At 42.1% G+C, this 15,994-nt stretch overlaps 2 protein-coding genes across 3 annotated transcripts; both read right to left on the bottom strand.

Moving 5' to 3' along the window:
* Positions 1 to 2,207: 2,207 nt before the first annotated feature.
* On the bottom strand, positions 2,208 to 7,556 carry ube2v2 (ubiquitin-conjugating enzyme E2 variant 2). Of its 2 annotated transcripts, XM_058067747.1 has the most exons (4): positions 7,413 to 7,555; positions 4,864 to 5,012; positions 4,657 to 4,782; positions 2,411 to 2,944 (listed from the first exon to the last, which is right to left on the bottom strand). In XM_058067747.1, exons 1-4 carry the CDS (start codon positions 7,426 to 7,428, stop codon positions 2,798 to 2,800), a joined length of 438 nt encoding a protein of 145 aa, XP_057923730.1. In that variant the 5' UTR covers positions 7,429 to 7,555; the 3' UTR covers positions 2,411 to 2,797. The 2 variants fall into 2 exon arrangements, with proteins under 2 accessions (XP_057923731.1, XP_057923730.1); XM_058067748.1 differs by lacking the exon at positions 4,657 to 4,782 and having other exon boundaries at positions 2,208 to 2,944; positions 7,413 to 7,556.
* A 675-nt stretch (positions 7,557 to 8,231) lies between these two features.
* On the bottom strand, positions 8,232 to 15,141 carry mcm4 (minichromosome maintenance complex component 4). The gene is made up of 17 exons (XM_058067745.1): positions 15,055 to 15,141; positions 14,372 to 14,449; positions 14,144 to 14,305; positions 13,915 to 14,078; positions 13,742 to 13,843; positions 13,559 to 13,654; positions 13,378 to 13,473; positions 12,344 to 12,482; positions 11,991 to 12,211; positions 11,736 to 11,856; positions 11,168 to 11,427; positions 10,084 to 10,449; positions 9,862 to 9,989; positions 9,580 to 9,787; positions 8,863 to 9,091; positions 8,657 to 8,790; positions 8,232 to 8,574 (listed from the first exon to the last, which is right to left on the bottom strand). Exons 2-17 carry the CDS (start codon positions 14,433 to 14,435, stop codon positions 8,479 to 8,481), a joined length of 2,586 nt encoding a protein of 861 aa, XP_057923728.1. The 5' UTR covers positions 14,436 to 14,449; positions 15,055 to 15,141; the 3' UTR covers positions 8,232 to 8,478.
* Positions 15,142 to 15,994: the final 853 nt, after the last annotated feature.

The raw sequence follows: 15,994 nt of genomic DNA, 5'->3' as shown, positions 1-15,994 counted from the left end.
GAAGATCCACTGACCTGATTTGCTTGGTTTTCCCCCGGTGTCTGACGAGGAACTAGACAGGGAGGTGGCGGTAGACTTGTCCGTGTTATGATGTACTCTTTTTAAGGGGGTGCTGCATGTTTGCAGTGCTGCAGTTATAGGGCTTCTTAACGCGGCATTCTTTGCAATTGACGGACGTTTTGTCGAGCTTTCTGCCGTTTTTGCGAATCCGTAGTGTTTCCAAACATACCATTTAAACGTTGTGGGGGGGTCAAATATAGAAACTTCCTCGCTGCTGCTTGCGTGCGAACGTCCATGCTGTTTTACTAGTAGTTGTATGTGCCTCACGGCTTCCGTCGGTGCACTCATTGCACCTGGGAAACAGCATATGGGGCGAAGTTGAACATTAATAAAACGGCGCTTGCATCGGATTTTACCGATACCCACAAACGCATCGAGATGAGTAGATTTCACTTGTCAATTGCATCCATACCCGGAAGGAGCCTATGCACTCACATCGCGCACATGCGCATCGATGTATGATTAATATCGAGTCAATAGGAGTCAACCTGCGTAATTTAAACAGGGAATGCCTACGCCCCCTTGTGGCGTAAAAACAAAACCATCTTTTCACATACGTCCAAAGTTTGTTCCACCAATGGCCACAAACGAAAATTACAAAATTACAAAAATGAAAGGATACAAGGCCCACTTTGATTTTTTTTTGTAAACCAACGAATGTAATTTCTAAGAAGTAGGGTCGGGAGATATGGACCTTAGCATACATCACAATGTTTTTAGGATGTATCACAATATGAAGATTTAAATTCAAACCTTAAAAAGGACACCCATTATGCATTTTTCCCACCCTTTGTATTGAGCTGTGGTCTCCTATAGAGCAGTTACACACAATAACCCGCATGGTAAACCTTTTAGATTTTGCAGAATCTGCACCAATCCAACGGTATTTTCTTTGATTTGTGTTTCCTGCCAAAACGATATGTTTTAATTTATTCCCCCCACGGCCCACCTCAGGGCATGCCCATGCCACTGTGACCGGTCACACGCCCAAAGGGCTTCCTAACTATGAACCATAAAAGGAAGTTCACCCCTCTGTGACATCACAAAGGAAGGGGTTTTACCAAGCTGTTTCAAACCAAGCATTTTGAGCCATCCCAAACTTCTTTTAGGGCTCACATCCAAATACGCAAACCTCATTATCTGAAACTTTAGCATCGTTTAACACGAGAATACAACATTCTAACTATATTTATAGGTCAGAAAAGTGGAAAAAGCATAATAGGTCCTCTTTAAGCTTTATTATGAAATTCACTTGTCTCAAATTGTAAAACGTGTATTGGCACAACTGGCTAACTTTTCTAATGGGATGTCAGCCTCTGAACACATTGCTACTAAATCTTCAACAAACTGTAATGCCTGTGCTTGTGATGAAGGAAGATGCAGTCACCCATGCAATTCCAATATGGAAGATATTTTTTTTTATGACACGTGCGTTTTGTATGTGAATGTGTATTTATGTCTAAGATGAGCGATGTCCGAATATAAACATGTTTCACACATTAAATGCGTAAAATACAACGTGGTGAAAATATACTCATCAAGCTCGGGTCACGGACACACAACCACACAAGCTAACACTAGCTCCCATTCACGCTCCCTAAAAGAAGACTCAAACCCAATTCAGTTTAAAAGTTTATCGCCAATTCAACAAGTTTAGGTCGGAAGGGGAAAAATAAATAAAATAAATTCTCAATACAATGCTACTAAAATAATTTTTTTCCTCATATCATAAGTTTCTTGTAAAATAGCATTGCTTGTAAGATTATGACTTTAATTTCATATTACAGCTGCTTATTTTTCAACTATTTCAACTTGTAAATTTTCTTCTAGTAAATCATAAATTTGTGCTCGTAACTTAACGTTTCTTGCAGCGTAATAAAAAAATATACATCATTCATTGTTTTGTTTTTCTTTATCACGACTTCTTATGTCTTGTACAATTATAACTTTTCCCCCAGATTACATATTTGTTCTCTATTTTGACTTGATTCTTTTTTTCCCAAAAAATTACAAATTGCACCCAAGCTACACATTGGACAATCCTGGTATATGGTGCTTGACATTAAAAGCGTTCTGGACATTGCTGGGTTTTTTGCAGTGATTTTTAATTTCAGAAAATCACAAGTTCATACACCTGCCATTCTCACTAGATGCTAAATGCAAGGGTTTTTTCTTCTTTATTTTTTTTCCAGAGCAGAACAGGCTTCAATGTCTGTTACATGTCAAAGAGCTTGAGAACAGAAACATTGGTATTGTGTCAAATACATATATAGATTAAAAAAAAAAATCTCCCCTTGTGACACTTTTAGACTACAGAGCCACAGTTCTTTATTACCGAGCGGCCTGTATGTTTAAAAAAAAAAAAAAAAAGAAAAGAAAGTTGGCTTCTTCTTTTGTGACTTTAATTAAAGAAGTTACACATCATGCCCCCTCTGGTGTACACAATGCTACCAGTGTGTGTGGCGTCATGCTCCACCCCCATCAAGCCCACTCAGGCTGGCTCACACATAATAGCTGTTAAAATGAACGCTGCATAATTGCTCTTGTTGTAGATACTCCCTACTGAAAAGCAAGGTTGCTTTATTTTGAAAGAGCCAGGTAATGAAGTCCAATCCTGCTCTTGCAGACAACATTTTTTGTGTGCAAGGTGAGCCTCTTGATTTTCTTGGTTGTTTTTTTGGACATTATATTTCTAAGTAAGGTTTTTAAAACACAGGATCAAAACAATCCATTATGATTAAGTGCTGTAGGTTTGTCCTTCTGGAGGTTGAGGAAGCTTCATATTTTCTTTGGACATCATTAGACGCCTTAACTCTTGAAGAACAATTTTTATGGTATAAGAATTCTGCCATTTTGCTAACACTGGTATGCTACGTGAGTCCACCTGCAAGACAAAGACAAATGCAAGCTTCAGTTGACATGATCCGATGCGTGCCATGATGGAGAAAAATTCGAGAACCTCTCCAAAAGTGAGTAAACCACTCACATTTCAGCAAGCATTTGCATTATTAGTAGAGCTCGTCAAGGGACAACACTATAGAAAGTAGACTTGGATATAGTTTACAGAAATCAGTGTACGACTCATAAGGCTCAGGGTTTGAGGTTTACTAACGTACATTCGCACAGTCACACTCGCTGGCGTCTGTTACACCAGCTTTTATCGCTTTTTTTTTTTAAAGAAAAAATACCTGGATGGGTGTGAATACGCTCTAAATACAGTATATCAACAAAGTCACTGAACTGATTGCTCCTGTAAGGTGTCTGTAGTCTGTGGCAGACCTGGCAGTGATTCGTGCAAAAGAAGCCGCAACCAAGTTTTGAATACAGTAATTAAACATAATTTTCACTGCAATTACATTTTTGTATTATAAATCCCTTTGTTATTGTTTCAATTAAATATTAACATTTTTTGACACATGGCTTGACCAACTTCAGTTGATGTGTAACATACAGTATCTAAGATATACTGTATTAAGGTTTTTTTTAATGATATTATGGAAGAAAATCACATTTTTGGAAATGGCTCTGTAGCTTGCAATACAAGCTACAGGAACAACAAAAGTGCGGCTAGCATCAAAATTCAAATCAAAATCAAAATTCATGTCTAATATTGCCGCTTTGGAAAAAAACTAGGGGTACTCTAATCGATCAGCCACAGATCGGCTGATATCAGTGGAAAAGGGACGGTATCGACATCGGTGAATACTTGCTTTGAATCACGTCTGCCAATACCCCCCACCTATAAATTCCGCCCCCGCTGCAGCATTCAGAACAAACAAGGCCGAACACTTTCAAGGTGTGGTGAGTTTGAGGCTCGTGATGTCATCCTCCATTAGGCAGTGAGTGGCTACAACGCCCCGGTCACAACCTGCTGTACTTGCAAGTGTGGGCAAAATTTGGGGATGAGTACCGCCTTTAGTAAGGATGTGGGAGCATGCAGACACTACGTAGCACTTTTAGCGCAGGAGGAACTTTCATTGTGTGCAGGGCTGCGTCGGACTCCGGATGATGTGTGAGACAAGTGAGCCTTTGCACTTCGCTTGTAACTGGCGTTGTGCACACTGATATCACGTCTCCTCCTCAGACTCAGAAGGAGTCGGCTGCATCTGTGCTTCAGTAGCCAGCAGATACCTTCTTTTCATTCAGGTTTTCAATTAATAATGGGAGAAGACTATAAATAAATGCATTGTGAAACACAAAACGTGAGTTGTGGATATCAGCATTTTGTTCATGTTCTGCTAAAACAAGCATATTGTTTGGCTTGAAATAAGCCATGAATATAAATGTTTAAAAAAATGAGTAGTTCTTGGCCATTTTCATTTTGTAAAATTAGCTCCCACACACAAAAAAAAAACAACCTTTGGTGACTCCTTTTGGTGCCAGTAGAACAGTTAAACATTAACACTGCATGAACTGTATGTGATGGGTACTGGTATCGGTCGATTTCATTCATGGATAATCGGGACGGGTATTTGCAGTATAAAATTCTGATCGGAATATCCCCAATGAAAACAGTTGCTGAAATGTGAGGGGTGGACTCACTTGTGCGAGACGCTCTAACAATAAGCTAAGCAGCATAGAAAACACTTTGCTTACCATCCCGTTGGAATTATTTATCCCGTTCATGCTAATTTTTGTTACAAATCTAACAGTCGGGGGTGTCTCTGGGTATCTGGGGCCACATTCCACTTTCAGGCTGTATATCCTGTTCTCGTAACTGGTCTAAATTTGTAAAAAGAGAATTTGCATTGAGTGTCAAAGCGGAGCATACATGTGTAGCGAGCTCCGAGTGTAAGCGCTTACTCTCGCAGGTCCGATGATCATGGCGGTCCACAGCGTGAAGGTCATGTCCTCGTCATTCTCCAGGCCCCAGCTCACTGTGCCATCACCGTCGCCCTTTTGACCATCGTCCAGCTCTTCCAACAAGCGAAAATTGCGAGGAATTTTAACTCCTGCAATAACAAACACTCTTAGTAAAAATAAAGCATACTTTCAAAGTCGGGTATAAGGATTTCCACCGGATTACTAGTTAGCCTAGCTGTGCAGTCAACTCTTTCTGCAAACCTGTCAAATCAGACGACATCGTATCCTACGATCAGATAACTAGATAACTGGTCATTCATTATTTGTTGAATTTGCTTTGTTTGTGAATTTATTATTGCTCTTTGACCAAGCAAAAACATGCTTTTGCCAATAATAATATAATAATGTATACATTTCAAGAGCAGTATTTCTTTGGCAATGTTTTTAAACTACATTCTCAGCAAACAACACCATTCTGCACTGTTCTGTTTGAATTCACTTTGCCTATAAAACATCTAAGTGAGTATTGACTGAGTGTAGTTTCTTCCCCAGATAGGAAAACTGGATCAGGTGGCTATGTTGTAGGCCAGTCTCGCCGGTGAGCAGACTTTGATGTCCATATTTAAACAAATGAAATTGGAGCAAGAAGCAGAGAAAACTAGGACTTGTTCTACAAAAGAAACACATCACATTTCTTCAAGATTACTGCTAATACCATCCATTACATTTCCCTCCGCTTATCCGGGTCTGGGTCACTGGGACACTGGGTGCAACAGTCTTAGTCGGGAAGCCCAGACGTTCAGTTCCCTACCCTACGAAGTCACTCATTATTTCAGCCCCTTGTAACGGCAATCTGGTTCTTTCGACCAACACCTCATTCCCAACCCGGAACTCCACCCTTTTCCAACTGAGAACTATGGCCTCGGTTTTGGAGGTGCTGATTCTCATCCCTGAAGCTTCACACTCAGATGCAAACAACCCTAGTAAACGCTAAAGGTCACAGCCCCAAGAAGCCATCAGGACCACATTGTCTGCAAATAGCAAAGATGAGATGCCGAGTCCCCCAAACTGGACTCCCTCAACGCCTTGGCTGCACCGAGAAATTCTGTCCATGAAAATTATGAACTGTGGCATTTGTCTTTGAAATCATCCTTTTTCCCTCCCCATTTCTAGGGAGTGCATTGTTCCTCACAAGGCTCCACTCTTTTGCTGTGCGTATGCCAGCAGCCCCACCTCCTCCTACAGAGACAAAGGCTCTATGACTGATAACAGGACTCACGTCTCAAGCCGTTCCATGGACAGTGTAGATGCTGAACCAATGCACAGAGAAGGAAAACACACACGCATATAGATGGACATATCTCCTGGCACCAGTCTCTTTATTGTAATGTCTAGACCTTTCAATTCAATTAGCTGTTATACTGTCCATACATTTCCTTCATCTTATAATGCTCAGCTTAGTATAGTGTTTTTTTTTTTTTTACTCTCGTCAGCATATTGTACCGCCATAAACAGGTGTACCTAATGTTATGACAGGAGTGAATGTTATGTTGTTAAAATATTCTTAAAAGGTTCTTAGTTTATGAATGTTATAGTTCCAATCGTGTGTAAAGGTCAAAATAGTTACAAATCATGCACAAACGTGCTCAGTGATATTTTTGGGCGTTTCTATTTTCAAACCATCTTCATTAGGGAGCAGAAACGTAACACCTGACAAGGCTGTGGGTGAGGAACCAGCTTTAAACCATGGTATACATGTAAGGTTGACGTTATTATGGTGGAACAATTCAATAAATGTGACTGTAGAGCAACTTTGAGGGTAGATACAAAGGGGCATGGGCTCTGACTAATTACTGTGGGGGATAACTTTGTAACCTTAATAGCGACTGTGATGTTTATCTACAGCGGTCTTCATAACGATAGAGCAATGGGCGAATAAACGGGACCTTGCATGATGATGATTAAAAATAAAATAAAAAAAATACATACGAAACGGCAGATAACGGCGCAATAATAACGGTAACAGCCGCTATTCACGTCACCGGAGAGTGCTGCAAATATTTGATTTCTTGCTACAAACCGCTCACATTTCATTATGTAAAAAATAAATGTGCATTTTTATTATCAACCGGGATAATTACAGAGACAACAGTGGATGGACAGCTAAGATACTGTGCTGTGTCACAATGTTCTCGTAGCCAGGTTAGCATAAGGCAACTAGCACAATCTCCGCCATCTTACGGTGTTCATTTTATATTAAACGTCATATATAATAAAATACAAGTAGCATTTTAATGGCTTTATAATTGCCTTCACACATTCATGACTCATAAGGGTACACAAGCCATCCACAACGCCTCGGCTACCTAGCTAGCAACACAGCAGCCACGCGCATTAAATGGCGTTTTTATCCAAAAGGAGACACTTTTTATACATTTTAACGTACTTCATTGTCAAGCAACGAGCACCACAAAGCAAACTTGGGTGAATGGGAGCTGAGGCACGTATATTCTCTATCAGGCGATATGCTAGATACAAGACTAACAGACCTGAGGAAGTCGCCATCTTCTTCAGCTGAGTCCAGAAGAGCCGAGAAGAGTGACGTCATGGCGGAGGGCGTTCTCCCGAGTAGTGAGGGGTTCCGCTTTAAATAGAATCACAAAGTATGATTTATTTTATTTATTTATTTACAGGAACGGCGCATAGTAATATTTCTGTCGATGTGCCAGAATTAGCCAAAACGCTATTTCCCTCGTTCTAATCCCATTTAAATCAATGCTGTGAATGATTTTTTAATGTGATATCGAGTGTATTTTCTCATTTTTATACGTTTGTTAGCTAGATTATGTCTTTATCTTAAAGGGGACCTACTATGCTAATTTTCAACCCTTTGTACTGAGTCATGGTCTTTTAGACTTTTTAGACTAAACCTTTTAGACTTTGCAGAATCCTGTTATTCCTGCTAAAACGGTCTGCTTTAATTTATTCCACCCAAGGCCCGCCTCCGCACGTGCCCACTCCGCTGTGACTGGTCACACGCCCTAAGTGCTTTCTGACTATGAACCATATAAGGACATCCGTCTTGTGTGACATCACGAAAGGGCAGTTTTACCAAGCCTTTTGAAACCGAGCATTTTGAGCCATCCCAAAGTTCCAAACTTGATTATCTGAAATTTTGGCATCGTTTAACAGCATTACGGTCTCCAAACCACTTTTCGGCATACTTCCATCGCGATATGTGCTGTAAATTTAGGCATTTTTCCACATTTTTTAAAAGGGCAATCTGTTTCATTGGTACAATGACTTTCCAGTAAAATCATTGCATGTACCACCAAAAACTGAAAGGAAACAAAGCTTCAGAAGCAGCTTTTTATTCTCCCCTATCAACATGGCAGCAAAAGACAGAAGATGCTCATCATTTAGGTTATCTCAGGTGCTCAATGCCTTAAGAAATAAGTGACAAAGCATTCCAAATATTAGTGCCAAGTCCCCCCCCCGCACAACCAAAGTGACATCCACTGTATTTGAACAAAGACATGATACTTGCTTTTTTAACAATACAAAGAGAATAACATTAAAATAAACTGATAAGACTGTACATAAACTCAAGGTGTCTTAAGCAAGGAGACGGACCGTCTTCCCAGTTACTGTCAAGAAGTCCTCGTCAGTGAGGGCTCTGAGTGCTTCGTCAAATAACTCCTTGGTGATGGCCTGGAAAACAAGATGGTCATTTTATTGTAAACTTTGACTTCAGTGGCAAAAAATAAATAAAATGGTTCTTAGGATTATTTACCGTTTCAGACTGTCCTCTGAGGTCATCAAGCAGCTGCTGGTACTTCATGGCGGGCGTCTTTCCTTTGGCCTGGATCAGCTTCTTCAAGGCCTGTGCCACTTCTTCCTTACGCTTGCGGGCTGTGGCACTCATACCTGTCACCAACAAGTAGTATTAAGTATTGGAAGTATTAATATCTTGCTTATTGAAAGTTCTGTGTGGTCTACCTGTGGTGAGAATGGAAATGTCCACGAATCCTGTCCTGGGGTCGGTGGCCGACTGCTTGAGGGCCTCTCTGTGAAGCCTCTTGGCCTCCTCCACATCAATGGTCTCCACTTTCTCTGAGAAGCGCACCTTGGCGTGCGCCTCGGACAAGCGGATCAGAGACTCCAACTGCCTCGGGTAGGCGGACACCATTCCACGTCCGCTGCCTATCTTCCTCATGTCCACATAGGCCTGAGAAGCAGCAACGTGCACACGGTCAATTACTAATCATTTTTTTTAAATATGATTTTTAGGTATGTGTGATTAATTTTCACAATATACAGTCGATGTATTCATATCAACATCTTATTGTTACATACATATGTGGTCTATATTTACCATTTATGTAAATTTTAGGTCTGTCAAATGATTACAAATTGTAAGATTAATCATGATTACCATTAGCAACAGTTTGAAATATGCCCATTTTTCCTGTATTTACACACACGTCTATTTTTTCCAAGACTATTCTCTTTAATAGTAGAACATTCAACTCACACTCCGAATCAGTTATGAGCAATCAGGGGTTGTCAAGAGAAGATTAAGTTTTGACAAGTAAAATACTATCTTTGTGGTTGTCAGCGATCTTTTTGTTTCACGTTGAGCAAAGAACTTCTAAGCTTTAAATTAGATTTTTCAAATTTCCCAGCCCTCTCAAACACATCTTGGCTAAAACAAACCTCAATAAGCGCTTGGCTGGCTTCCTCGCTTAATCGGGGGCTGATGTAGGTCCGTGCGTATGCGATGTAGTCCTTCAGCACGGCCATGTCCAGGAACTCCTCCTCTATCTGCTCCTCGCTCTGATAGTACAGCGACACCAAGTGGTGAGCCAGCCTCCGATCGTACGCCTCGTCTTGAGGGTCCAGCATCAGGAAGATGAGGTCGAACCTGGCGGAAGACAAAAAAGGCTTTAGGGGACACGATGGTGGGACTGAGGACAGAGGCGGTCTGGTGGTTGCAACCTGGAGAGCAGCGTGTGAGGCAGCTGGATGTTCTCAATGGTGGTCTTCTTGGGGTTCCACTGGGACTCCACGGGATTGGCGGCAGCCAACACGGCGGTGCGGGCATTCAGTTGGCAAATGATTCCAGCCTGGGAAACAAAATAAGGAAACATGCGATGAGGAGAACGGGTTTCCAACTCACATGTGACTCAATGGTACGAGGCTGGCAGAGACATACGCTACCTTGGCAATGGAGAGCGTCTGCTGCTCCATGACTTCATGGAGCACGGAGCGCGTGCTGTCGCTCATCTTGTCGAACTCATCGATGCAGCAGATGCCATTGTCGCTCAGCACCAGTGCGCCGGTCTGCAGGACCAGCTGCCGTGTCTCCGGGTCCTTCATCACGTAGGCGGTGAGACCCACGGCGCTGGAGCCCTTCCCGGACGTGTACTGGCCGCGGGGCACCAGGTTGTACACGTACTGCAGCAACTGGGACTTGCTGGTGCCGGGGTCGCCGCAAAGAAGGATGTTGACCTCGGCGCGGAAGTTGCCGCGGCCCGTCTGGCTGAAGTCCTTGCGAGTGCCTCCGAACAGCTGCAGCAGAATTCCCTGAAATGCCAAATTCTGTGGTTAAGTACCAACAAAACCAAAGCATTGCAATGGATATCATACAATGAAATACAATGTCACCTTTGACATCTCCATGTTTTTATTATTTTTTGCTCACTCATACATATATATCTGATTATATTGAATCAAAAAACTCCAGCACGCCGATATAAGCAGTCTGCAGTCTACCGGCCATCTATTCCTGACCTCAAACTGAACTTGGGTTCTGCAGCAGGACTATGATCCAAAACACACCAGCAAGTCCACCCCTGAATGGCTGAGGAAAACTGATTACTTTGGAGTTTCCTACTCAACAGATGAAATCGCTGTGACACTGGCTTCCTCTCAGAATTCAAACATTTAGGAGTAAAATAATTCCAAAAATAATGTTTGGCTAAACTGACGACTCTAAATTGTCCATAGGTATGAATGTGAGTGTGAAAGGCTGTCTGTGTGTTCTGTGATTGGCTGGCGACCAGTACAACATGGACCCTGCCTCTCACCCAAAAGTCAGCTGGCATAGGCTCCAGCACACCCCACAATCCTAGTGAGGGTAAGTGGCATAGAACATGAATGTATAAATATGTGCTGTATGAATATCAACATTCAGACACAAGGAGGTTGTGCTGATCCAAACTAACATTTGGCCTTGCCTGAGGTCTCGTAAGTGCCATTCCTGCAAGTTACATCACATGTTAAATCTACATCCGACACACACCTTCTTGATGTCCTCATGTTCGTAAATGCTGGGTGCCAGGGCGGAGGAGAGGCGCTCATACACGTCTGGTTTGGCCGCCAGCTCTTTGAGGGTCTGCACGCGATCTTCTGTGAAGAGCTTCTGCTCTGCCTCTTCATCCAAGCCGTGCAGGCGCTTCTCATCGGTCTTGTGGAAGTGGATGGTATCAATGTGGGTCTTGTACACCGACTTGACATTGCTCTGGCGTGGGTTGACCCGCATGGGGACGGCACGGTAGATACCTGTGACACAGCGGAGCAAACAATGCTGACATGATAAACACGTTACCTGTAGGGCTGGGCGATATATAGATATTTCTAAAATATCGATATTTACTTTAAAGCACAATATCAAAATAGACTGGATTTGTATGCATCTACACATCCTATTCCCCTGAAAATCTGTTATCTCTGATCCATTAGTGTGATATAGCTAATAACATACCATTAATGAAGTCTTTGTGTGCCAAGGAGCCAATAAAAATTGAGCTGCAGTTTGGCTTTAAGGTAGCAAATATGGTTCCTGTTAAGCTGAGCGCAGGGAAGCTCACCAGTGATGTTGACTCTGTCTCCAGGCTGCACTTTATCCACCAGGTCATTGTGGGCATAAATGATGGTCGTGTGAGGTGTCTGACCGGCTGGCATGTCTTCAGGCGATTCCTGAATTTTGATCTGTTGCGCAGAAAAGCGGGGCATCAATAAGCAACCCAACAGATGTCATGACCCCGCCCCTGTCAATGGCGCACGTGGCTCATTCGCATATTGAGACCGCAGCGTAAATAAATCTGCCCGGTTATCAAACGCACCATCTGCTTGTCGGAGAAGGCCGAGCGGTTGTGGACCAGTGCCAGGCTGTGGGTGGTGTTGCAGTTGCGACACACGGCCGGCTCGGCGATGCGCCCACGGTCCACCTCCACCCGGGTGCTGAAGGCGCACACCTGGCACTGGAAGAAAGCCTCCTGCATCTCAGGGATGAGCTGTGAGGTGCGGATCACCATGCCGCTGATGGTGATCAGCTGATCGATGTCTGCAAGGACGACAACACATGCCACACATTTCACCAAAGCAGATTTTTCACAAAAATCCCACTCTAAATATGTGCAAGTGTGATTTCACTTTAGAGGTATTGGCTTGTCGCAGCGTGAGAGGTCCCACTCACCTTCTGGGTTGAGGCTCCTCATGTTTCTGGTCTTTATGGCGCTGTAAGGGCGCACTTGGATCTGGTATTCCAGGATGGAGTCTGGAAAGCGCTCAAAGAAGAGCTCGTTGACCGCCATGTCAAAGGTCGGGATGACTTCCTGTGAGAGATGACCACGGCTTTGTCAAACAAAACTGACAAGGAGGACATTGAACAAAAGGAATAAACAAATCAATTTGTTTTACTTTAATGACAGCGGACATTGTAAGTGTTGTCGGTGCTGTTGTTGACAGAACTAGCATACAGTTAGTAAGTGCATCAATGCTCCTTGAAAAGAATCTTTGGTAGTGTTTTAAATAATCAAACTACAGCAAGATACTGTGTTAATGCATGACCACAGCATGTATATCAGCATTGTTCTTTTTTTCCCAGGGCTTCATAGTCGAAATAGGTGTATCCCAATCACAGCATTGTAACCTTGCCAAAATTAACTTGTTTTTTGTGTTATAATGCACAGAAAAGGGAAAGAAATGTGTTCATGTTTCACATAAGGATTGTGAATGATGGGCAAAATAAAGTGCATTTCCCCTTTAAGACATTTTTCATGCCTTAAATTCATATTATTGGATTTTGGACTGTTTTAGACCTCACGGATACCCTGGTTAATCCCCACCCCTTTACATTAAAATAAACTTTAAAAACTAGTTTACATATAGCTTGCATTCCACAGTTGAACTGCAAGTTTACAACCTTTACCAGAAAATTATCCCCTGAATTTTCAGTTACTTTGTTTTTTACTCCATAATTTCATGTTTTAAAAAGTGAAATTATTTTACTTATATATTTGAAACTGTATTTTTTTAGACTTTATATCTGATAGACTTGCCATGGAAACTTTAAGGAAATGTGTCGTGCTTTGTATAAATCACCCCCAAAATGTCCAGTTGTGCTTCCTCTACAACAATAAAACAACAATAAAAGTTTTACATAATTTCCCAAACTTCATATGGAAAGTTTGGGGAATTTCCAGACTCTTAGAAAATGAGGACTCAAACCTGCGGGTAGCTGATGAGTTGCCTGTAAAGTTCAGCATCGAAGTTCTGCACGTGGCTGCAATTGACATTGAGCACGGGGTCGCCAACCACACTAATCTGAGAACGGACCAACATTTATTTGATTAGAAGCGTCACATCTCATCAGTGTCAGTACTTTATTCTACTAAAATAAAGAAGGTACCTCCTCCAGCTTCTGCATGTAAAGAGGCTCATTGAGGTCCAGGCCGGCGTTCTCATCCTCAGTGGAGGACGGGTCGATGAACCTCTGCAAGAACCTCTGTGAACACATAGGGTGGTTCATCTCATCAAGACTTAAAAAAAAAAAAAAAGAGGAATTTTTTAATTTTTTTATTCTTATACACACCTGAAACTTCTCCTTGCATGCACCCACGTTGACATCCGTGCCCCAAATGACCAGCCTTTGGCCAGCATTGGGCTCGCTTGTGACCGCCGCCTCACCACTGGGCTATGGGTTGTATCAGATTAAACTAAAACCCCATCCACATATGTAATCGAATGACCTTGTAATCTACTAACCGGCTCTGATTGGAGCTCAACTTGGGGAGCCTTCCTTACTGAACCCAGATCTGGACGCTGGCGGGCAGGGGTCCCCCGGATGCTACTCCGCGGGGTGCCCTCCACCCTGGAGCTGGGGGTCCCATACATGAGAGGGGAGCTCATGTCCACATCATTCGGGAGGACTGTAAGGGAGTAAAATTATGTGTCTCAACACAGGAATTACACAACACTTTACCATGCTACCAACCTGAAGGTCGGGGGCTGGAGAAAAGAGACGTGTCCTGCGGTGCCACTGGACTGAGAAGGTCGGTGGCAGGTGAGGTGGGCATGGGCATCAGGTCACCTGCGGAAGAGTCCTGTGTCCTGCGACGCTGTGACGCAGGCGAGGAGGTGGGGGCATCACTACTGGCTGCACATTACAACACACCGGTATTAGTCCAACCACAATCACACTGACAAAAACACAGCAACATACGTGTAGATGGGTTGGTGCTCCTTCCTCTTTTGCGGCCACCAGGAGTTGACAATGGAGATGACATTGTGGAGAGTGGATCTAGATAAGGGAAAAAAAATACATTAAAAATTACTTGATAAATAAAACAAAACCTGAGCAGTTAGGACATTGTGGAGAGCAGTTATAGACATGACAATAGGATAACAAAAAATACATCTGATTTTCTTCAGCCAAAGGGAGTATGAAGACGGTATTGTGGTAAGTGATTAGACATGGAGGTAAAAAGGGTAAATAAGAGAGAAAATATGAGAAAATTTAAATATGCTAATTTGAAGCAATAGTACGCAACAATTAATCTGCATAACATATCGGGGGGAAAAATTACATTACATCTACTGGTGTCAACAAAAATGCAACTTCTTGAACAATACAACATATGCAATTGGAGTTTAAACATGAACGTTTGCCACCGAGTATTGTAGTTTTGTAGTCACTAAATAGGCTGTAACATTCCCATCATGGGGCATCATGGCTGCACAGCAAACAATAACACCACCAACACGATTTTTACCCACTAAAAGCGAACCAACAATGTAATATCTATGTATTACATAGCTAATATATTCAACAAGCCCAGGATAGACCATTTTGGGGTGGAACGATAGTTTAATCACACATAAACCCATGTAAAAGACTCTTCTTACCTCTTTCTGCTTGGACGTCTGTGTTGGCTGCAGCAGTGGCGCGAAACTGGTTGTGACGTACTATTCGCGGGAAACTTTGGACGAATCGCAAGCCAGAATTTGACACTTTTTTCCGGTTGAATCTTCCACTACTGAAGGGGGGATTTCATACGGCTTTTACCCACGGCAACACCAGTTGGCGATCAAACCGTGGTCTTATCTACAAAATTTCATTTAAAGATGACTTCAAAAACTTAAAAAGCTCTAGTTAGATATTTATTAAATTGATTATAAGGTTTTCAAAGGCTATTGTAATATGTTGATATCCCTATCTTGTATGGTTTCGTCTAAGCCGTCACTTGGTTACCACCGTCCTGTTGTTTTTTCTTTTTGACAAATTACTCGAGCATTGGATGTCTTATTTTAAATATATATAATGTCGACAAGCGCTATAGAATAATGGGTGGACATATATATATATATATAAATATACACAGTTTCATTTACACAGTTTTCTCCCTCCGTGCAATAGTGAACTTTACCTTGCACGTGCCCCTATTGACCACAGTGAGGCGCAATTCCCATTCAATACACAATCCATCAGGTTAAACACAGGTCATCAGTGTACTCATTTAATTGACCTGAACTGTGATAGTAGTTTATTGTTTGAATTGCTGGCTATCACATTGGAAGCTATTTCTAACATTTAAATCCTCAAAACTAAATATTACCAATAGCTGTTACTACAATGCATTGCAAACCACATAGTTGTATTTGTACATAGTTTATATGTCTCTGCTGTTATTTTTGTATAGTTTATTTATTCTGATTTACTTTTATAGGGCAGTTGCTGCTCTTACTATATATTTACCTTTTTTTTTACCTGTTATATGACTTTTTATGCGGGCGTGTGTTACTGGCATTCATTGTCGAAAGCAAAGGACGATGACCTTTATCTTGC

Source organism: Doryrhamphus excisus, chromosome 3 (assembly GCF_030265055.1).
Source record: "Doryrhamphus excisus isolate RoL2022-K1 chromosome 3, RoL_Dexc_1.0, whole genome shotgun sequence".
In the NCBI taxonomy this organism is placed as follows: Eukaryota; Metazoa; Chordata; class Actinopteri; order Syngnathiformes; family Syngnathidae; genus Doryrhamphus; species Doryrhamphus excisus.
The sequence above is the reverse complement of the archived record's forward strand: the minus strand, read 5'-3'. Positions and strand labels throughout refer to the sequence as shown.

What these genes read in the sequence shown, in the direction of transcription:
- mcm4 (XM_058067745.1), bottom strand. Translation starts at nt 14,435, where the DNA reads ATGTCATCTCCATTGTCAACTCCTGGTGGCCGCAAAAGAGGAAGGAGC. An exon ending in CCTCACACGCTGCTCTCCAG is followed by an intron (nt 9,788 to 9,861) that starts GTTGCAACCACC and finishes GTCTTCCGCCAG; the next exon opens with GTTCGACCTCATCTTCCTGA. An exon ending in CATTTCCATTCTCACCACAG is followed by an intron (nt 8,791 to 8,862) that starts GTAGACCACACA and finishes TGTTGGTGACAG; the next exon opens with GTATGAGTGCCACAGCCCGC.
- ube2v2 (XM_058067747.1), bottom strand. An exon ending in TGATCATCGGACCTGCGAGA is followed by an intron (nt 4,783 to 4,863) that starts GTAAGCGCTTAC and finishes TTACAAATTTAG; the next exon opens with ACCAGTTACGAGAACAGGAT. An exon ending in TAAATAATTCCAACGGGATG is followed by an intron (nt 2,945 to 4,656) that starts GTAAGCAAAGTG and finishes TTTGTCTTGCAG; the next exon opens with GTGGACTCACGTAGCATACC.